The sequence below is a fragment of the Odocoileus virginianus genome, chromosome 19 (genome assembly GCF_023699985.2).
Source record: "Odocoileus virginianus isolate 20LAN1187 ecotype Illinois chromosome 19, Ovbor_1.2, whole genome shotgun sequence".
NCBI classification, from domain to species: Eukaryota; Metazoa; Chordata; class Mammalia; order Artiodactyla; family Cervidae; genus Odocoileus; species Odocoileus virginianus.
In genome coordinates, this window is record NC_069692.1 from 27,038,382 (window position 1) to 27,062,038 (window position 23,657).

Here is a 23,657-nt window from a genome sequence, read left to right on the forward strand (position 1 = left end):
GCACTTCATAGAGTAATGTTGGACTCCAGGAGGAATAAGCCATTATGTGCACCTCTTCTTGACCTTTTGTTTGTTTCCTTGGCTTGGCTAGCTTTGTCCACTGATTTTACTTTCTATTATGAACTGTTTCAAAGTTTAAATGTCTGTTACTTCCAAGTAATAAAAGTAGTTATCTTTTGCACTGTGAATGTATTTAGAAAGACTCCAGCCAGGAGATTTCACACTTTAAAAGGTTATATCTCATTTGTAACCAAAAATAGGATGTTCCACCTAATCATGTCATAGTATCAAAAATTAGTAACAGCTAACAAATATCTAGAGCTTCCAAGGAACTCCATCTGATCCTTACAACAGTGCTACAAGGAAAAGATACAGTCCCCATTTTACAGGTGAAGCTAAATTGCCCAGGGCCGCACAGCTAGAGGTACTAAATGCAGGGCTGATCCAAGCTGACCCCAAAGCCAAGCTCCCAGCCATTCTTGGACAGCAGTCTTTCTCATTCCAGAGAGCGCACTGAGCACAATTTCTGCTTTCACAGTCACACAGGATCATCGCTGGGAGCATGACTTAATGCACAGTGGTGTCTGGGGGGGCTCTGAAAGTCTGTAAAGACTGCTTGTTCATGGGCCCAACGCTTTTTGAGCTCTTGGATTTGATTTTTACGGTTTTTCAATACCACACCCTTCTATCAGGCTTGTCAGCTATCACTTCTGCTGTGGTCAGGCAACCAGAAGCCTCACCCTCCTCTAATGTGCTAGAAACCAGGAAACCAGAAAACCATGCCTCACATGAACTGTGCCTAAAGACTGCGCAGTCTTATCAGTTTCTTGGTTCCTTGGAGGGTTCTGGTGAAGTTGCTGTTGCTGGAGAAGTGATTTCTTTATAAGAGAGATGGTAATATACCCTCTTGACAAGCAAATGTGGAATTTTTGGTGATCACTTATACTCACCAATTCTTTTATTAGTTTTGCTAAAGCATCCTAGCTGGGCTAACTGTGCCAAGTTCCCCAGAGCACAGGCCAAGAGGAAGCTGGCTGTAAAGGTAATCTTTTGCCTACAAAATGATTCTGATTCTCCCCTCTTTGCTTTTCTCTTGTTCACAATCTTGGCCCAAGGGCACATTTTTGGTGATGGTTTCTGTTTCAGATTCTCCTGGATAAATCAGTAACTTCTTTAGACTTACTAATTATACAGGGATTTACAGTCAAAATCCTACTGGAGACCTATCACACACACACACACACAATGCTGAGAGGCTGTGTGTGGTGTATGGGTGGGGGAATCAAAACTAATCCACAGTGTTAGAAGTCAGGGTAATAGTTACAGGGACGACTGGGAGGAGTTGGGAATGAGGAGGCTTCTAAGATATTGGTTATGTGCTAGTTCTTGATCTGAGTGATGGTTACCCTTTGAAAATTCACTCAGCTTACGCAGGTATGATTTGTTATGTACCTTTGAAGACAAATGCTATATGTACTTCAATAATAAATTAAGGGAAAAAAGAGAAATCTTTCAAATACCACTGCAATACCCCTAAACCACAAGAAACCAGAGGCTAAGAGTGGAGTCCTTTAAACCTCTTCCTGTTTAAAGCATGACAGTTAATGCATTTCATCACTGATGAACCTATCTGCAAGGCAGGAACAGAGATGCAGACAGAAAGAACAGATTGTGGACACAGCAGGGGAAGGAGAGGATGGGACAAATTAAGAGAATAGCACGGAAACATTCTTTACCATATGTGAAACAGGTAGGTGGGGAACTGCTGGGTAACACAGGGAGCCCAACCCAGTGCTCTCAGACACCCCAGAGGGGTGGGACGGGGTGCGGGGGTGAGACAGAGGTTCAGGAGGGAGGGGACACATAGATACTACGGCGGATTCCCACTGTTGTGGGGCAGAAACCAACAAGTCATTGTAAAGAATTATTCTCCAATTAAAAATAAATTTTAAAAAGAGAATGCACTACATCTTTTTTTGGAGCCCAAAGCTCTCAAAGGCGCATCACACACTGATTTCATGCCCTAGCTAAACAACAGCAGTTTATTACAAAGTGTGCTATTAGGCCAATAACAAGCCAAGGGCCTTGAGGTCTGACTCTTCACAAATGAACAATCTGAATTTTTTATAAACACAGAGGATGGCTCATCAACCAGTGATTCTGAGATTCTGACATGGTGCTTACTGAAGTACTCTTTCATTAAGTCTTTTCTTCTATAGTTTGAGTTCTAAGCGTATGTATTCATCTGATACTAAACATCTCACTTTCCTTGAAGCATATGGCTTAGTCATGTTAACACTTATAGAAGGAAGGTAATCTGGGATAAAGAGGGTTTTGTCCAAAAGCCTGAACACATAAACTGTCACACCTGAAGACTGCTGTTTTCCAAGTCCTTCCTCAGTGAGTGCTGAGGGCCTGCTGGGTAACTCAAACAGACATTTGTGAATGTGGGTGGACTCTGGGATCTGAAAACTCATATACAGAGTGTGATCCATTTCCCCCTAAATTCTATTCCAATGAGATACATTATTCACAAGGCCATCAGGAGATAAACTACCTTCAGGCAGTGTTATTTCACTTTCTAATGGTATTTTTTTATTTTCTCATGTATTCAGCCTTTGCCTATATTATGAATAAACTGTACGTCTATAAAGTATGAGTTTGAGAAAAGATAACAAATGTGGCTCCCCTAGTGTCAGTAGTGAAGAATCTGCCTGCCAGTGCAGGAGACACGGGTTCGATCCCGGATCTGGGAAGACCCCATGTGGCCACACGGCAGCTGAGCCCGTGCCCTGGAGCCGAGGAGACACAGCTGCGGAGCCGCGTGCCCTGGGGCCTGTCCTCTGCCCCGAGGGAAGCCGCTGCAGTGAGAAGCCCTCGTGCCACAACTAGGGAAAAGCCTGTGCAGCACCAGAGATCCAGCACGGCCATAAATAAATGAATAAAAACGTTTTTATAAAAAACCCAAATAACAAATATATACATACAAAGGAATACTGTTGAACTAATGTTGAACTAACAAATATATACATACAAAGGAATACTGTTGAACTAATAACAATGGTCATCCATACATTCATGAAAAGCATTCATGTAATTACTCTTTCAGAAACACCCTCTGAATCAGACAAGAAAAACCGTTCTTGTTCACTTGTTCTTAAACCAAAAACAGTTTTTCCAGCTGGATCCTAAGTCTTATTCTCTAGATTTGGCTGCACATGAATGCTGGCTACATACAGAAACCAAGGGGATAGTCAGAAGATTTAAATATGAATGTGCCAACTTTGAGGTTATTCAAACGAGAGCAGGCTCTGAATCTCAAGGGGGGACTGGTACCTTTACCATGGAGAGGAGTGGGAAGCACAGTGTGACCGAGCAACCAAACTTGGTTTGATTAATGCAGCACAAGTATGTGTCACTACCTACAGAAGTAACATCCTTGACAAAACCCTTCAATCTGCATCTGATTATACCTGAAGACCTAACTACCTGTATATAGAAATTTCAGGCAACAGAAGAACAAGTTAAATGATACCATGAAAAAGCACTCAGAAAATCCAGACTATGGCACATACGCTAAGCAGTTGACCTAAGTTCTTCAAAAAAAAGTCAATGGCATGGGAAACAAAGATGGGGGTATTTTAGAGATTAAAAGAGACTTTTCAAAGAGACAGGACAACCAAATATATGAGCCTTGATTGGATACTAATTAAAAACATCTATAAAAGACATTCCTGAAACAATGGGGAAATTTTATTTATGGACTATTGGGTAGATATTATCATGGCCATATTGAAAATTACTGAGGTGTGACAATGGTAGTTTTGTCGGAAAATGTCATTATAGAGAGATTTGGGATGAAGTTTATAGGAAAGAAGGGTCACAATATCTGCAACTTACTTTCAAGTACTCAGAAAAAAAGATAAAGCAAATATGGCAAAATGGTAACAATTACTGAATCAAAGTGGAGGGCATATGGGTGTTTGCTATCCTTTCTACTTTTGTGCTTATGTCTAAAAACTTTCATAATAAAATGTTGGGCTTTAGTATACTCTATAAGAAAATATATGCAGTGAATATTAAATAGCAATGAAAAAGAATAAGTACAGATATACTTATCAATATGGGGGCTCTCAGAAACAATGTGTAGAAAAAGGAACAATCCACAGTTCCTTATTTTAAAAGTTTAATAACATTTTTATAAATTTCAAAAGCAAGCACAACTAAAACAGTGCAAGGACAGATACTATATGGTAACACTACAAAACAAGGGACTGAGAAAAACACAAAATTCCTGAGAGGGATCTCACATGTGAAGTCAGAGGGATGAGGACAGGTGGACTGTGCTGGGTGCTACAGCAGTGTCAGTAATAGTGAGGTTCTCAGTTGCATGATGACGGGCTTGTTTGATTATTAGGCTTCATAGTTCACATACGTATGTATATTTTGATATATCAAGTATTTCATGTTAGCATTGACCAAAGATATGTGGCTATTAAAAAAAGTCCCTTGACTTCAGAACACCTGCATTCTAGTACCTGTTCTTCTGACAACTAATCCTAACAATTAATCCAACTTGATAAAGTGGCCAAAACCTGTCTTCCTTGATTAAATGATGGTGTTGGAACAGATGTTCTTTATGCTGCCTTTGAAGTCTTAAAATTCCTTAATTTTATTTATTAGAAATAGACTCAAGATAAGTCACTTCTGTAAGGATGGGTGCTGGCATTGCCAGCTGCTTAAAAACTTTACACTCAACACAATGTGAGAGGAAAATTTTGTTAGAAAGTTCTCATTTTCCCAAATAAGAAATTAGCAAGTAACACACTGGGTTCGATCCCTGGGTTGGGAAGATCCCTGAAGAAGGGAAAGGCTACCCACTCCAGTATTCCAGCCTGGAGAATCCCATGGACTGTCTAGTCCCTGGGGTCGCACAGCACGGCCACTTTCACTTCACTTCACTCTGAATGTATGTACGTGCAGAAAAGCCTGATGCGGACTGAACAGGCCCTGGAGTAAATCCCCTCATGGAATCGGAAGAAGCACCCCCACAGAGTGAAGTCTCCTCTTCCGTCAGCTCACAGGACTGCTGTACCAGCTTGAATACTTGTGACCAGCTGGATTCTCCCAACCCATCGAGACTCCCCTCGGAGATCTGTAAAAGTACAACTGACCTGGCACCAAGCTGACTGAGTTCAATGAGCCCAAACTCTGAACTGACTTCTAAGGCAGCTTTCTATTACCCTGATGGCAATGAAGAACCAGAAAAAAAGTGTCTGCCACCATGCAAGCCCATCAAAATGTGTAAAATACGACTGGTTTGTAACTACCACCTGTAAGACCAGGTTAAACTCACTGTCAAGGTAAGAAATGTTATTTAACTGTAGCTCATTACGCTTCCACATAGCCCAAGCCTGAGTCATTATATCATCCAGACATGGAGATAAAAATATGATAAATGTGTGCAAGCTCAGTCACTCAGTCATGTCCAACTCCTTCCAGTCCCATGGACTGCAGCCCGCCAGGCTCCTCTGTCCATGGAATTTTCCAGGGACGAATACTGGAGTGAGTTAGTGATAGTTCTCAGCCTTAAATACTTTGAGAAAAAAGACTTATAGGCCTCTCTGATGTTGAAAAACTCAAAAGCAGCAAGAGACGAAGAAACCTTTGTTTAGATTCCTCCCTTTCTTCCTAATCTCTAAATAGAAAAGTGCCCAAAGCTCAGATGACCTTCCTGCTCTTTAATTAATTTGTTTTAATTGGAGAATAATTGCCTTACAATATTGTGATGGTTTTTGCCATACAGCAACATGAATCAGCCCTGGGTGTACCTGTGCCCCTCCATCCTGAACCCTCCCCACCCCATCCCTCTGGGTTGTCCCCGCACCGGCTTTGGGCCCTGCTTCATGCACTGAACTTGCACTGGCTGTCTATTTTACATATGCAATATACATGTTCCAGTGGTGTCCTCTCAAATCATCCCACCCTTGCCTTCTCCCACTGAGTCCAAAAGTCTGTTCTTTACATCTCTGTCTCCTTTGCTGCCATGCATGTAGAATTGTTGGTACCATCTTTCTAAATTCCACATATATGCATTATATACAGTATTTGTCTTTCTCTTTCTGACTTACTTCACTCTGTATAATAGACTCCAGGTTCACACACCTCATTAGAACTGATTCAAATATGTTCCTTTTTATAGCTGAGTAATATTCCATTGCATGTATATACCACAACTTCTTTATCCATTTATCTGCCGATGGACATCTAGGCTACTTCCATGTCCTGGCTATTGTAAACAGTGCTGCGATGAACATTGGGGTACATGTGCCTCTTTCAGTTCTGGTTTCCTCGGGTGTATGCCCAGCAGTGGGATTGCTGGGTCATATGGCAGTTCTATTCCCAGTTTTTTAAGGAATCTCCACACTGTTCTCCATCATGGCTATTCCAGTTTGTATTCCCACCAAGAGTGTAAGAGGGTTCTCTTTTCTCCATATCCTCTCCAGCATTTATTGTTTGTAGACTTTTTGATGATGGCTATTCTGACAGGTGTGAGAAGATACCTTATTGTGGTTTTGATTTGCATTTCTCTAATAATGAGTGAGGTTAGGCATGGAGATCTCATCTAGCGTGGGGTTTAGATACCTTCTCCATGCCCACAACTCCAGATTATATCTCTAGCCTCCCTACCCCATGTAAGATTCCAGTGTCATGTAACACCTGGATTTCACTCCCCCTCCCCATTTTTTCTATTCCAATAAATGCTGTGGTCCCAAACCCTGGACATTTCTCTGCCCCTCATACCCCACATAAAATCTGTCAACCAATGTTGTTGGTTCTGGCTTCAAAATGTATGCAGAATCTGATTGTTCTTCTACCACTACCATCACACCAAGTCACCAAAACACTTCTTGCCTGTGTAACTGCAAATCTTTGCTTCCACTCTTAGCTTTTTACAGTTTACTTTTTCACAGAAGCTAGAGTGATCCTCCTAAAACACAAGTTAGATTAAAGTCCTCCAATGATTTCTTATGTTCCTTGGAGTCACCTAAAATCCCTCCGGAGTCCTACAAGGTCTGACGTGATGTGAGCCCTCTCCACCACCAGTCCTCCTGGCTCACTCTACTGCAGCCAGACCTCCCCTCAATTGCTCAAACAACCCCTGGAGGGCTTTGCAAACACTGGGCTTCCAGCCTAGGACACTCCTCTACCCTGCCTCCCCGCGATGTCCCACAGCTGACTGCCTCATGTCCTCAGATCTCTGCTTGAAAGTCACCAGGGACTTTCCTGACTACTCTCTAAAGTAGCACTTCCACGGTCCCTCTCCATAATTTATGTTTCTTGTAGTATTTTACCTTTGGATTCATTGCATATGTACTATCTTACTCATATTCCATTAATACAAACTCTTGAGCAGTCTCTGAATATATGAATACTTATAAATTATGTATATGTAACTGAATATACTATAAACTTATTAGAAAATATACACAAAGATAACATCTGAAAAGGAGATTTTAAATATACAGAAGCTTTAGTGCTTTTTCCTGCATTTCGGTGCATGTCTATCACATGCCCAGGGCTGTGCACTCCACTGCAGAGGCCACCAGCTTCAGTTCTGCAGCCTGCACTTTCTAGCCTAATTTCTCCCCTATCTGAAATATTCCCGCTTCCTTCAAAATACTCTTGCAGTTTCCTGTAATTTTTGAAATCAACATCCTAGGGGCTTTGGAAAGCATTGTGTGAAACTGTTAAAGGAAGTAGTATGCATGTTGGCCTCCATCCCACCTGAAATATCAGGGGCACACACGCTTTGAATCACCTCCTCTGAATTACCATGTAGGTATAATCTGCAACTCAGCTCTGAATGAATCAAGTTCCTTTGCGATAAGGAAATCTCCACATTAAAAATGCAGTTTTCTCCCTGCACTTCCTCCAAGAAATCATTATCATTTACAAGAAAGCTGAGTTACAGTAACATAGTAACCAAAAAAATCAGATTTTTATGTGCCTTATAAAAATAATAATAATAAAAGCTTTTAGTCAATACTTAACAGGATAACAAATTAGAGATAGATTATCTGAAGTCCTCTTTTCACACTCAAAAAAGACCTTCATTAAAACTGTATTGCAAATAAAATACTCACGTGCCCCAATGTACTTTAATGGAACAAGTCTTCTGCATTATGCCAAACCCCTGCATTTCTTCGGTATCATCAAAGTAGGAATTCAGAAGTCCTAACCCTTCTGGTTCAGTAAATAAGTCAATCTGACTAACTCTGTAATCCTAAAAAAGAAAAAAAATTACATGAATACAGTATATATGTATAATAGTAACACCATGTATTAAACTCTACAGTAAACTCATTATTCCTTTTTTTAAATAATTAAAATAAGCTTTAAATATACACATACATTGCAGAGATCATCTGCTACTTTATCCCTTTCCTGTTCTCACTCATGACCTAATATGTGATCTTTGGGGGCATACACATTGCATTAGTCATGTATCTCAGCATGACATTCAAGCAAAGACCACCAGAAATGCATCTCAAGAGTTTTGGAACATTATTTATTTCCCTTGTCTTCACTGAAAAACCTGCCTGGCTTTCCTTAGTAACCTGAGTTTCAGTTCCTTGCTCTCCTGTGACCATCCATATCCAGAGACACTAGTCTACAGAGTGGCTGCTTCCTCAACTGTTGTTTTGTGCCCATGGGCCCCTGTGGTAACACTCCTTGACTATGATATGGGTTTGGTCTAAGTCATAAAGGCAAATCGTTTACGGTGATTTACAAATCTCTGCACTTTGGTCACTGTTCCATGCCCTGCCTGTCCATCAGACACACTACAAAAGGCCTCTCCTGGCTGAGTGCCTGAGCCCTGATCGAATGTTTATTGAACCTCTTCCATGTTGCAGAGCAAGGTGAACTGAGGTACAGAAAAAATGGTAACACTTGGGTCAGCTCAGGGGCCACTCTTTCAAATATTAACAAAAGAAAGAAAGTTAGTGAACTGAAAAGGTGACTCCCTTGAATATATGTCATGACTTTTATGTGTCAAGGAACCATAAACACAATCTGTTAAAAAAAAAAATTCATCATGTACTAGGAACCATAAAAGTGTTCCTTCTCTTTAACATGACACCATTCTGAAAAGCTTATCGCAAGGAAATGAATCATAAAATGTATACATTGCTAAATGCACAAAAATATTCATGAAACATTATTTAAGACAGGAAAAAAACTTAAATCCCATAGTAAGAAGAAAGGTAAAATATTGAAAGCACATCATATCAGTGGGATATAATGCTCAGTAAAACCCCACACCATGTAATACCATGAAAAGCACTAATCGCATGAGGCCTGCCGTCATCAGCCAAAACAGGAGGTCTGTACCAGTGTGCTTCATTCCCCTCAGCCCACCTTCCTGGACCCTAAATCCCCACCCCACCAGATTCTAGTATCTCTCATAGTTGCAAATCATTGAGAGATGTTACAAGTGGGAGTTTAACCATCAGTAAGCGGTACAGAGAGAGTAAAAAAGAGATTGAGAGTCAGTGTTAAAGGAAAACAACATGTACTTATATAATGATTACAATTACAGAAAAAGCAGATTATAATATGGCCAAGAAAGAGTAGTGAATTCAGAAAAATGAAGGAGAGACACTACGTAAGAGATAAGATTTGAATGATATTTTAAAACATTGCTTTATTATGAGTAATAAATAAAAACTGCAGATAAATTATTCCACTATGACATTTCAAAATGGTGTCTGTTACATCTTACATAAAGTCTATCACATTGTGTACTTAAAATTATTAAGAGATTGAAATTTAAAAAAAAAATTATTGAGATAAATCATTCAGAATACCAATTACCATCTAAGTCACTCAGAAATGTTGACCCAGGAAATAACATTTTCTTCTGCCAAAAACTGTTAGTCATTCTTACTCATTCTCATTTTGGAACATGTCTTTTTCCCCTGTTGCACTCTGATACCCAAGTCTAATAATACACAAATGGAGCTTTTTGACTTGGAAGATACCTTTTACATTTTTAAAAGGTAAAGAATCAAATTCCAAGAGCCACAAAGAACTGATTCAACTTCCTTGTTAATGAATGAATAACCAAGAAATGTTTACCCAATCCATAAAGTGGCCTTAAATACTTATTTTCTTAAAACCCACGTGAAATCCCAGAGTTAATAACTGAATTATCTTTGGATTATTTAGCTTTCAAAATACTCCTGTAAGCCACTCAAGGTAATAAGAACTCACAGAGCAACCAAAAAAATAAGTAAAAGAAAAATCTGTTCTTACAGAGTTCATCAAAACTAGGTTATTAAATAAAACACATTTGCAGATGGCAATGGGGGCCAGGAAAGAGAAATTCATGTTTCAGGATTCATTCTGGAAAAAAAAGACTAATTAGAATGTTTCTAATTAATGTGTACAAATATTTTAAATATAGAAAACCTATCCATAAAACACAAAATATTTTTCCCAATCACTTTTATCACAAAACAAAACTCTCAAAAGAATCACACCCAGCATTCAATAAGTATTTGCTGAATGAACGATGAAATCCAGTTTGCCTTTATTAAAAGCTTACTAATTTTACCCACCTGGACCACAAGTCTGATTGAACCAATCACCATGGGCTTAGTCGACACTGCCTCATCCTCATTTCCTTCCAAAATATCTTCTATACCCCAGAGACCAGAGAGTTCCAATTCTCCTTCTTCTAAGGGGATGGAGTGCCCTTCAAAATTTGGTTTCTCATACAAAATCCAACTAAGAATAAAACACAGCAAAACTATTAGCCAGTCTTGATAAGAGAGATTTTGATTAGTCAAATATTCTGGCCAATAGAGTGTGTGAGTGTGAGTGTGAACGTGTGCGTGTGTGTGTGTTAGTTGCTCAGTCATGTCCACTCTGCAACCCCATCAACTACAGTCCACCTGGCTCCTCTGTCCATGGAATTCTCCAGGCAAGAATAGTGGGGTGGGTAGCCATTCCCTTATCCAGGGGATCATCCTGACCCAATGATCAAACCTGGGTCTCCTATATTGCAGGTAGATTCTTTATCATCTGAGTCACCAGGGAACCCCTTATAAATAATATATTAGTGGCCAATTCTCTCCCCAGTATCTCAGTGGTAATGAATCTGCCTGCCAATGCAGGAGATACACAGGAGACGCAAGTTTGACCCCTGGGTCAGAAAGATCCCCTGGGGAAGGCAATGGCAACCCACTCCAGTATTTTTGCCTGGAGAATCCCAGAGGACAGAGGAGCCGGGCGGGCTACAGTTCATGGAGTTGCAAAAGAGTAAGACATGACTTAGCAACTAAAACAAAACAACAAGCAGGATTTTAGGGAACTTTTGACTATCAGTATGAACATTATTGAGCTGCTAATTCTTATAGTAGCTCTATAGCATAGTAAGTTTGCCAGTTGGTGGAAACATAGTAATGTCAGATAAATGGACTTTTATTGTAATTTTTTTCTTTTTATATATGTAAAAAACACTTTTGAGGGTTTTAACTTACATATTAGAGCCATATCAATGGATATACTGATACAAAGGACTACTACATGCATGCTAATGGAAAGCATTTTTCCAGTTTTATTGAGATCTAATTGACATATAACATTGTATTAGTTTTGACTGTACAACATGACCATTTGATATGTGTGTATATTACAAAATGATCACCATGGTAAGTTTATTTAATAAACCCACCACCTCACAGTTAAACAATCTTTCTTCCTGTGATGAGAATTTTTATGATCCATTCTTTAAGTAACTTTCAAATATACTATGTAATACTTTTTTAATGACCCAGAAAGCACATTTATTCTTCTCAGCAACATACAAACACTAAATAAAAACCTCATGACAATATATGACAGTGCTAGTCTTAAGTGCTCATACTTCTAAGAAAAGAGAGAAGCTAACAAGTTGAAGAATCAGTATTTCATTAAAAACAAAATTACAATTTTCAGTTTTCAAATTTAAGAACAAAAGCTAATTGTATTTTTCCAATGAATATGTCGAATATACAGAAAAATATATTAAAATATCTAAAGCCTAAGAGAAAAGATGCTACATATTTAATCAAATGGAGACCCAAAGAAAAGCTTACTAATTTTTTAAACCATAAATGCCTACAACCCTACATCTTTTTTTTTTAAGTTTATAAATAGGTACAAAGATTCATATTTATGCCAAGTAAGTGATTTTTTTTAAACTGCTTTTCTTTATTCAATTTCCTGTGTATTTCCTTGAAGCAGTTAAGCTGGTAATACAATTTTTTTTCACCAGTTTCTTTACTTAACAAAAACTATCTGCTGTCAAAAAGTTAGAAAATAAATTTTAGGTTAGTCCTTCACTGAACTGTCACTTAAAAAGTTAGCCAAGATGTTTTCCCTTATAGAATTTTAAAAAATTCCTATTAGCATGCTTAGTGCATGGCCTATCAACACGAGTAGTGCAATTCTTATCAACCTCATAGAAAATTAAAAAAACAAAAGTATATTACGGATGTTGATGATCATTAGTCCAAACCAACATTATGTGGGAAAAATGGGGAAAAGAAATTTATACTGCTGCATTTTTCTGATTCCTCTAGCATCAACATGCATCATTCCTAGAATCAGAAATGTCAAAAAACGCTTTTCTTAGATACACTTTTAGTATTCACTAAGACTAGTCTTGTCTGCCCTTTTCACTGTTAAGGGCATAATTTAAAATAAGTACTGGGGACCAGACAGACAATTAAAAATGTGAAACACACACCCTCCAAGTCAGGAACGAAAAGTGCCACCCTTACCATCCTCTAACGACTTTCACTAGTATCACAGGAGACAGGCTCCAGGAGCTACAATCCTCCACGTCACTGAACACTTCAATACACGCCTCTGAGACGTCGGGCTCGCTGTATATCACCACCTAAGAAAGCGAGAGTGCTATCAAGCGCTGCTGCTGCACTTTGTCAGGTCAAAATGATTCTAAACAAGCAACAGAAAATAATCTTACTTTTCCAGGTCGGGGATTGACTTTATTCTGGACGCTTCCTCTAAGTGTCTGTAATCAGATGAACAAAAACACAACAAATAATTAAACTTCATGGAAAGTCCTCTTTTCCCCTCCCATGATCCTTTAAGTAAGGTTATATTTGCCTCACACTTGTCAATTTGGAAACATATCTACATATCTACTTTGATCTATACCAAAGTTATTAAAACTTGAATCTATTAAAGGTAAGGGCTTTTTCCCCCTCTAGCTGATTTTTGCCATTTCAGTTTCTCCTCATTTATATGCTTAGGAGATTTTCACCAACCTGGGAAGTTCAGGGCCCAAGAGTCAGACCTATGTTTTACACCAGTTCACAGAACCAGAATTCAGCTAAGAGATCATAATTCAAACCATCCCAGTATAATTTCAAATAAACAGATAAATTATAATGGATCAATTACTTATCCAGAATGAGCTAAATCAATTCTGTGTGTTCCTATACACATCTTATCTGAATCTATAAATACTGTTTTTTCATCACATAACTACTAAATAAAATGTTTATGGTATATCTCACAATGCTCATTGCACAGGGTTTCTTAATCCCTTTTAGATAAGCAAAATGTATTTTTATACAACTACAAAACTAATCATTTTCAAGCCCAATTGACAAGACCAGTAAAACTAGAAATGTTTAAGATAATAAAAACAGAATTACACTTGTAAAAATATGGTAAAACATGGACTACTTTCATTGCTGACCAAGATACCCATTCTAAGGACTGCCTGTGATCTGATGGCTCTGGTATCACACCAGGTGGACTATGACTGAAAGACCACAGGAAGGCCTCCGTAGAGCATTATTACAGATTAAAGTGCCATGTGCTTATTTATATGTGCACATTTCATGAAGATAAGCTAAAGAAGAAGCCTGATATTAAAATAAAACTTCAGACATTAAAAAGAGAATACTTATACAGTCAACAAAGCCCAAGACCTAAAGAAAAACAAAAAAAAAAATAATTTTTTTTTAATCATAAAAAGGCCTAGAGAAAGTATAAAGTACTCTGTTTTTCACTCCACTTGACTGGGTTTTCAAGAGATTCCAGAGTGAAACTGTGTACCCTGTTGTCAGACTCAATGGATTGTTGTTAAATGAGAGAAGTGATCTAAGAATGATTAAGGAGAGAGAATAAGGCTGTAATGAATGAGAAGTGGACCAGTGGCGATTTTGTGCTTGAGACAAATTCTTAAAAACCACATGATTTCTAAGTGCTATAGGCTGATTCAGTTTTATTTGTTTACCGAAGTGGTTCTCAAAGTGCAATCCAGGGGTCCCTGGAGGGTCCCCAGTGCCCTTGCAGAGAGTCCAGGACGTCAAAACGATTTTCATAATTAGAAAAGGTTATTTGTCTTTTTCACTTTCTCTCACAGGTATAGAGCAGAATTTTCCAGAGGGTCCATGACATGTGATGACATCATTGTTCTGGTGGATACTGGAATGTGCATTTGTGTGTTCCGTTTTAAGTTTTTCTCAGTATTAATTACTTGATTATTTTTTTTTTACTGGCTGGACCACATGGTGTAGGGTAAGGGAGTTAGAGAAAGCGAGGTTTGGAAAAAGAATGAGACTGGCACTTTACAGGAACAGATCACCTTTAATGAGGCGAGAAGGGGCAGCAGTCAGATTAGTGAGCGGCTGCAGTAACCCAAGAAAAGAGTAAGTATATATAGGCATATGTGTGGAAATCTACTGTCTCAAGGGGCCTGTTCTTCTCCAAGGTTGTTCGGAGTAGTTATCTCTTAAACAGCTGGGGCAAGGAATTCTGGAGATCTGCCAGAGGCTGGACTGGCTGGGAGCTGGGCGTAATCAACCTTAATGTCCATTTTTTTTCCTTCGGGTGAGAGAGTTCTTTGTTTTGCATAGAATGGTGGGGAGGACCTGGAGGGGAGTTTTAACTCCAGGCTATTTTGAGCCATGTAACTTTCCTTCACATGGCATATGGGATCTTACTTTCTAACCAAGTATCAAACCCATGCCCCATGCCGTAGAAGCGTGAAATCTTGACCACTGGACCACTAGGGAAGTCCTCAGTATTAATTTCTAATATAATAGATTCCAATAGGCATAACTCATGTGAACAAAAGCTCTTTGGGGTCCTCAATAAGTTTTATTGTATATCTACATCTAGATGTGTATGTGTGTGTGTGCACGTGCGCATGGGTGGGTATGGCATCCTAGGAGTAAAAAATTTGAAATCTTTTGAAAAAAGGAATCTGAGCCTCTGCTGAAAGTTCAACTACCCTTTTGAAAGAGGTTCCTGAATTATATTCCATGATAGGCTTGTAGCAAAAAACAACACAACAAATTCAAATGGGGCAGTGCCCTGTACAAATGAGGAAGGGGGCAGGATATTTTCTGTCTGGTTCTCATCTTCACTTGCCAGGTAGCCTGGTTCATAGAGTGGGCAACAGGAATACAGTTGCCACTTCTGTTTCTGGGCTTAGCAGAGCTGACTTCTAAACTTTATCATCATCTTCCCTCTTTCAACTTGAGTATCAAACATCGTAAATGAAAACCACAAATTTACATTAAAAATTGAGTAAAGAAAACAACTTATAGCAGTCAGAAAAAAGATGGAGAAATCATAATCATTTCTCAAAATCATATTTTGCCATCCTCTCTACTATATTATAGGAAAGCACCAATGTAAACCAAATTCTATTCCCCAACAGCTTTGCAAGAAAAAATATTTCCCTAATGAAAACTAATTCCAAATAAAGAGAAAACACTTTCTCAGCCATGTGGGATAAACATGGACTGCTATGTAGGGGAAGAAAGAGTGAATCTCAAACTGCAAAAGAAAGGATTAGGAATAAGATTCTTTTTTGGGGGGTGGGGATCAAGATAAAGGAAGCCTTCACAAATCTTCACTAAATTCTAAGTATAGTGTTAAAGAGCATCTTTACACAGAACTAGGGAAGAAAAAACACCCTGTCTCTGAATTCTCAAGGTACCTTATCTATACCTTTCACAATACAACATATAAATTCACAAGTGCCTTAAAATATTTGTAGCTTATTTTTCCTTGCTAGAGTATGAATGCCTTCCAAGTACCTTTTCTCTTGAACTTTAACCTCCATTGTACATAGTAGGTTTTCAAATGTGATGAGTAAGAAATTATTGTATAGGAACATAACCATTTTTAAACAAATAACATGAATTGCTCATCACCCCACGTTCCCTGTCACTTTTTAACTACCTCAAATAAATGATACTATGTTGCTACTTACTGTTGTATCTGATAATGCCATTCCAGAAAAAGAAATGCTTGGGTCAAACCGGCTGGCTTTGAAGAGACCAGTGAAGTCTGTGTCACTGCTTCCATAGCTTGGCAAGTTCGATTTAAGAACACTTTCAGTATGATTAGACATATCACCGTTGGTCTTCAGTTTTGAAAATTCAGAAAATTTAGTTTCTGGCATGGGAAGGTTGCTTCTCAGATCCAGATCCTTTTTGGTTTCCTCTTTTTGCAGGCACTTTTCCATGGGGCTCAGACTTTTCAATCCTGAATGAGACGTATCTGACGAGTTGAAATTGAAGACCTTTAAGTTACTGGCTGGCAGACTTGGTTGGTCTTTCTCTGAATCACAGGGTGGGGCACTCTCAGCCACGGGCTGCAACACGGAAGGTCGAGAAAGAGAACTGCTATGAGCAGCACCGAAAGATGTGGTCATGGTATTGACTGATGTTACAGAGGGAGAAAAGATTTTGTCTTGTGGTAGAGAAGATAACAAACTTGAGAAAAGTGCACTTTTTTCTAGCCTCGATCTCTTGACTCCACCATTTGGGACATCCTTGTTCTCTTTGTCTTGGACTTCTGGAGCTGCCTGGGGCTCGTCTTTCCCATTAGTGTGAGTCTGCAAGGACTTGAAGAGGACACTCTGTTCAGTGGATGAACGTTTGGGCCTCAGTTTGGATTTGGTGTCAAGATTCTGCATCAAATGTAAAGCTGGTGACATCTCCAGCTGGCCTTCCTTTTTCTTCCCCAGACCAAAGGTAAACACGTTGGGATCAAACACCTTTTCTAAATTGTCCTCGTGAATAGGTGGCATGGCAAAGTGAGGGGCGGGGGAATTTGGCAGCCTGGCCTTCTTTTTCTTCTGGGGCACACACACGGTGCTGTCCATCTTTTTTATAATCTCAGTGAATTTTTCCATGTCAGAAGAAGAATCGAATACACTATCATCACTACCAGCAGAGATGTTCAAAAGACTGGCGGGACTGCCCTGGCCATTCACAACACTCTGACTGGGTCTTTGAGGGGTTTCTAAATGACTTCTGTTGTCTGGGAAGTTGGTGGCAGTGGATTCAGCCTTCAGGGGTTTTCCGTTGTCCTCACTTTGAGCCTGGACAGGCAGAGCTGCTTCTGATTCGGGCGGCATGACTTGTGCGCCAGATTTTACTACATGTTCCTCTTTGCAGTGAATGTGTTTGGGTGATGTGCCCTTATTGCCCTGTACTTCCTCTTTCTGGGGAGCACCACTTGCAACGGAAACCACTTGGAGTTCATTATTGTGACAGCTTGGCAACTGTGCTTCTCTAACTTCAGAGCTATCTGTGATGATCTGGGAGCAGACCCCCTCTGTGTTCTCCACGGGGAGCATGAAGGACCTGACCTGGACTAGGATCTTGGATGGACACTCATCTCCCACAGCTTCCGGGCTGTGCTCTGGGGTCAAAGGAGGACTTGTATCCCCTCCCCTTCCTCCTGCAAGTTTGGAGGGGGGCATTGTCTCATTATTCTGATGAGATACGGGCAGAACACATTCATTATGGCTTTCTGACACTCTGAGATCAGTGCACGGAGAACTGTTTACAGGAGCTTGAGCACATGTGTCTTTGGTATCATCCGCAGGAATGGGGGCAGCCAGCGACAGAGAAGGCCCATTAGATGACTCAGCTGGGGGCTGTGAGTCAGAAAATCCAGGCTGTGGCTTTGGTAGGGCTGTTGGAGGTGGATCTTTGGTATCAAGAATGGCGGGGGTGTCTTCTGCCATATTAGTCATATTTTCAAGTTCAAGTCTTTTGCTGTTAGCAGCCTTGGAGTCATTCTCTCCTAAGAGCTCGTGGTCCTTAACGGGAATCAGAGCAGCAACCGCTGGTTCAGAAGGGCAGCCAGCATCTGTTTGCACATCTACCTTATCACCTTGGGGAAGCTGAGAAACAGGAGTCTCCTCTTCAGGAGGCGTCACTTTGGCTTCTGCAGATGCTGGCTTCCCCGGCACACCATTCTGGTGACTACTTGGCATCACCTTCTTTTCAGGCGGCTCCATTTCCTTGGCTTTTTTGGCTAAATTCAGCTTTGCCCTCTCGACAAACGTTTTATTAGAGGCAGCAGTGTTCTTCAAACCTCGAATGTCAGTGTATCTCGGGCTGCTGTTTGCCCGCTTGTTTTCAAATAAGGAGATTTTGGTGGCGGTGTTTCCTTTGTGAACCGGCTGGCTAAATGGATTATGCTCATTTCCCAAGCTGTCAAGATTCTTAGGGTTTTTAAGATTTAGTTCCACGTGTTTGGGCCTGGCAGGGCTGCAAGAATAAAACAGTATCAAGATAAATTTATTGACCTAGGTTTTAAAGGGAACACAGCAATATACTACAAAACTAAAAAGCCAACATCTTTCTGATAGGTAACATTTTTTATGAAATAAGTTTTAAACCACTCTATATATACTGTCAATTATATTTAATGAATGTTTCACTTTCTTATGAGGGATGAGAAAATTATACAGCTAAAAAACTCTGGAGGTGAGAGGTTAACAAGTTTATCATAAGTACAGTGCTTGGCACTAGAGCTGGCCCAAAGAACATTAGAACAAATTTGAATACTTCATGCACTCCCATATTTTAAATATGTAAATGATTTTCCCCAGGACCAACTGTACTACTTATCATAACTTTTAAATTTACATTATCTCAAAGAGCTAGATTATTAAAAATATTTATTATTTACCTCTTTGAACAGTTTATTCCCTTCATCCTTCCTCCATAAAATTTTTCTGATTACATAAAGTGTGTTCACTATAGACCATTTGGAAAATATAAAGACAAAAAACCACCCATAATCCTAACCACTAAACAATATCCCTGTCAGCATTCTAGTACACTTCCTGTCTTTTTTGTATGCATAGGGAAATATTTTCAACAAAATGAGGTTAGTCTGTTCATAGAGTTTGGCACCTCACCTTGAAATTAACATTTTTCAAGTTACTAAAAATTTATTTGAAAAGTCTTTATAATGTCTGCATATAAAAGTCCAGCATATAGATGTACCATAATTTACTTATAATTACTCGGTTGTTGGTTCTCCTCTCTTTCTCACATTTCTTGGGTATAATTGTGTTGTGCAGCGCTAAGTCGCTTCAGTCATGTCTGACTCTTTGTGACCTCTTGGACCATGGCCTGCTAAGCTCCTCTGTCCACGGGATTCTCCAGGCAAGAATACTGGAGTGGGTCTTCCCAACCCAGGGATCGACCCACGTCCCTTACATCTCCTGCATTGACAGGTGGATTCTTATCACTAGCACCACCTGGGAAGCCCATGAAATTAAAAGTCTTTAAATGTATACAGTTTTCTTTCTGAGGAAAAAAAAAAAATGTGCTCTGGCTCTTATGCTAATTATCTGGGTGAACTTGGTCAAGTTACTTTAGCTCTCTGGACTCTACCTTCTCTATCTATAAAAACAAACAAACGAAACACTAGATAGTTTAGAACAGAGTTGGTTCACACACACACACACGTTATGGTTGAAGACATCCTTGTAGTTCTCTTCAAGGGTTGCAGCTGGGGACAGCAGAGACTGGGGGATGGAACTGCTGGCCAGCAATCCTCCTTTCAACTAGAATCACTCCGCCTTATCTATTACATGTTACTCTTATATAAGCTTTCCAAGAAGAACAGGCTCCAATACTAAAAACAAAAAAAGTCTAAATCACTGGTCTAGTGGTTTATAAAAGGTAAGAGATAACAGCCACTAACATTCACTAATGGCCAAGCACTTTCTATAGCCTGCCTCATATGCAATTTTACACATTCTCTCTTAAGATGAGGAAATTGAGGTCTAGAAAAGGTAAGTAATTCGCCTGAAGTCACACAGCTATTAAGTGACAGAAGGTAGGTGCTCTTGTTTCAGATATCATGTTCCTAACAGCTCTTCTATCCTGTTTTCCCAGGAAAACAGTAACCTCAGTAACCTCCTCTGGTTCTCTCCAGTTTTAGGAGCCAAGGAGCCAATAAATTATCATGAGATCTATAAGATAGTCATACTTTAGAGGCCATCTTGATAAAGAGAACACAAAGTAGAGAAGTATGAAGATCTCACACTGTCTCCTGCATGGACTCACTGGCCTTCAAGAAGGTTGGCCCTGATGAGCCTTTCAAAGAGCAGGCAGGATGACTTTGGATGAAGACACCTTATTCTTCCAGATAAAATGAGAAGACTGAGAAGACTTGAGAAGTCCTTCCTAAATACAACATTTAGAATTAGATTTTCTTTTTAAATTTTTTAATTAAATACTAAATTTGCTATATTCTCATGAATTCCTCCCAGGCATTGCTTTTTCCAGTATCTCCTTGAGGTATCTAGGCTCCCCCATGGTGGACCCATATCTGAAATTTAAAAGCAAAATTAACTTATAAGCACTTCCTGAAAGATTAAATTCTAAAACCAGTGAGATGAGTATAAGGAAGAGAACTTACAAATGCTATCAGTTAATAAGGGATGTTCACGTATCAGGGAATATACATTTTAAAAATTCTCACTGATGGAGAAGGAAATGGCAACCCACTCCAGTGTTCTTGCCTGGAGAATCCCAGGGATGGGCGAGCCTGGTGGGCTGCCGTCTATGGGGTAGCAAAGAGTCGGACACAACTGAAGTGACTTAGCAGCAACAGAATAAGGCAAGCAATTAGGAGTAGAAGAAAGGAGAAAGGACTACTGAGTTGCATAAACTCACTGAAAATCTTTTTTATTATTTTTCTGGTTTTGTATATCTCATTTTCCAAGTCCACAACTTTCTACATTTGTCTAATTGCATTTTTTTTCAGTAAGTGTAAGAAACCAGTATTCTCAGGTTAAGATTTACTTTGAAAACTAAACATTAACAAGACTAGTCAGTTCATAATCCTAGTTCGGATGTATTTATTTTTGTCCATAGAACTTAGAATAAGATCCTGGAAACCTAGACATACAGTGCTAGAACAGATCCTTTCCATAATCTTTTATAATTTTTTTCCTGACCAACATGTAGCAAAATTATATACTTCTAGTAACCGAACTGCAAATTTTTTTTGCAAAGCCGTTCAGTATTCCACATAAAATCATTTAGAAATGGTAGTTCTACAGTGACCTTCTTATAATACTATATTGTGCAGGAATGAGGTATTTTCCCATTTGCAACAACATGAATGGACCTAGAGACTGTCATACTGAGTGAAGAAGTCAGACAGAAGGATAAATATATAATATCACTTATATGTGGAATCTAAAATAATGGCACAGATGAACTTATTTACAAAACAGAAATAAAGTCACAGATGTAGAAAACAAACCTATGCTTACCAAAGGGGAAGTGCAGAAGGGATAAATTTGGAGTCTGGAATTGACATATATGCACTACTATATATAAAATAGATACTGTATAGTACAGTACTATGTAATGACCTATGTGGGAAAAAGATCTTAAAAGGAGCGGATATAAATGTAACTGGTTCACTTTGCTGTCTGAAACACAATTTTGTAAATCAACTATACTCCAATAAAAATATATTTTAAAGAAAAAAAAATAAAAGGTCTCACTGATCAGCTCAAGGAACTTAATCAAACATCAAAGCAGACCTTATGATGTAAATGGAAAACACTCTAGGTTAGCCAATAAGCTACGTTAAGGACAGGACACACATACCTGAGCATTAAAGATTTACATGAAGATCAAAATACATTTTACAACCAAACTTTCTGTGCTATTAACTTCTGCTACCGAGAGTCACTACAATTAACCTGGTTCAAACTGATTAAAAGGAAGGCTCCTATAATTCATGTTGTAATGCCTTCATTAAGATGTGAGAAGGGAAAATATCCTGACGTCTAAGAACCTGTGGCTAAAATATGAAAAGAAAATTCTCCTTATTCTAAACATACCATTTTAAGAATTTCAACATTCAATACTTGGTAGAGAACGGAAAACATAATTTCTCTAAAAGCATCAAGAAACATGCTTCTTCATAGTGATTATTTTTCAGGGAATATAAAATAGTTTTAACTCTAAAATTTCAGATTCAAGTTGTTTTTATAAATAATCTGAGTAACACTTCTACTTGAAATACAATCAGAGGAAAAACTAAAGGATCTGAAAAAAAAAATCCATCAGTCAAATGGAAATGGGTCAAAGGACTAGAAAGAATTAATAAGTCTCCATTCCAATAGGTGGCCAGTTCACCAAGTGCAAGGCCATGCAGAAAACAGAATTAAACTGAGCCTCTGGGAAAGGAAAATTTTAGGTAGAAAATAATTATTCCTTAGAAAAGTCCATTTGGTTTAGTTCTATTACAGCAAACAGCACATGAAAAAGACTTTGTTTGTTTACCCTATCCCTTAACAGTGTAACATTTCTGGTTTTTCCACTGGTGTATTCTGATTGGAAGACAAGAGGCGTCCTTAATCAGTACACAACAACCTGTCTCTAAAGCTCACACTTAGGAGGGCTGAACGTTCAGTCACACTGGCCTTCTACAAATAATGGGCATCATTCACTCAGGTTATTTCTCCAAGGCTGCGCTTACAGAATAGATTGCTGACTCTATCAAAGTTCTCCAGGTTGGCAGCTGGGTGAGGTAGCTCAAGTTATTCATTAAGCAGGTTTTCCTCGTGAGTGTTTACCAAGCAGACCTCCTACTCTTAAGCTTACTTATCCAAGAATTCAAACAGAACGAATCTGTTCAGTTTATGAATCATAATGTTGGCAAAGTCTCAGCTTTCTTTAAAAAATGTGTGGATATAGGAAAACACCTCGAGCAGTTTAGACACTCATTTTCACATTTGCTGACTGAGAGACAGGGGCGAGTTGGTAGGGAAAGGGGGAGAGTCTTGAGTTTGATAGGCTGCCCTCCCTGTCCTGTCTGCCTATACAGACTTCACTCACCATCAAGGCACAATCCCATTTCCTCAAAAAAACAAAAACAAAAACAGTGATTTCCTCCTCCTTTCCACACCCCCAGCCTTAGGGATGGTAACAGTCATGTGGCAGTTTAATCAGATTACCACCTCATATAGTTATTTGATTTGTCGGCATCTTGGGTGCCAGACTGTGCCATAAACTGTTCAAAGGCAATATGTACTGAATCACAGTTGTGGCTTTCCCTGCATAGTTCCCAGCACACCACCATGCACAGAAGGTACTCAATAAATATTTGAAAAATCAATAAATTTAACAGCACAGTGGTCACAGTCAGCTGTTGAACTTGATCCTTCTAATGTGTCCTTTCATTTGTCAAACAGCCTCCCAGTAAAAAACACTGATCTTTCTTCATTTCAATAACAGAAAAATACTTTTCCATCTGGGAGCAAAAATGTCACCAAA

General features: G+C 39.1%; 1 protein-coding gene across 1 annotated transcript in view; it reads right to left on the reverse strand.

The window, feature by feature from the left end:
• CRYBG1 (crystallin beta-gamma domain containing 1) overlaps positions 1–23,657 on the reverse strand; it is a 52,999-nt gene that overhangs the window by 27,968 nt on the left and 1,374 nt on the right. The window contains exons 2-6 of the mRNA XM_020892381.2: positions 16,313–18,608; positions 13,040–13,087; positions 12,834–12,952; positions 10,626–10,794; positions 8,148–8,287 (exon numbers count right to left, since the gene is read on the reverse strand). Coding sequence (XP_020748040.2) covers positions 8,148–8,287; positions 10,626–10,794; positions 12,834–12,952; positions 13,040–13,087; positions 16,313–18,608 — 2,772 coding nt within the window. The remainder of the gene's footprint in view (positions 1–8,147; positions 8,288–10,625; positions 10,795–12,833; positions 12,953–13,039; positions 13,088–16,312; positions 18,609–23,657) is intronic.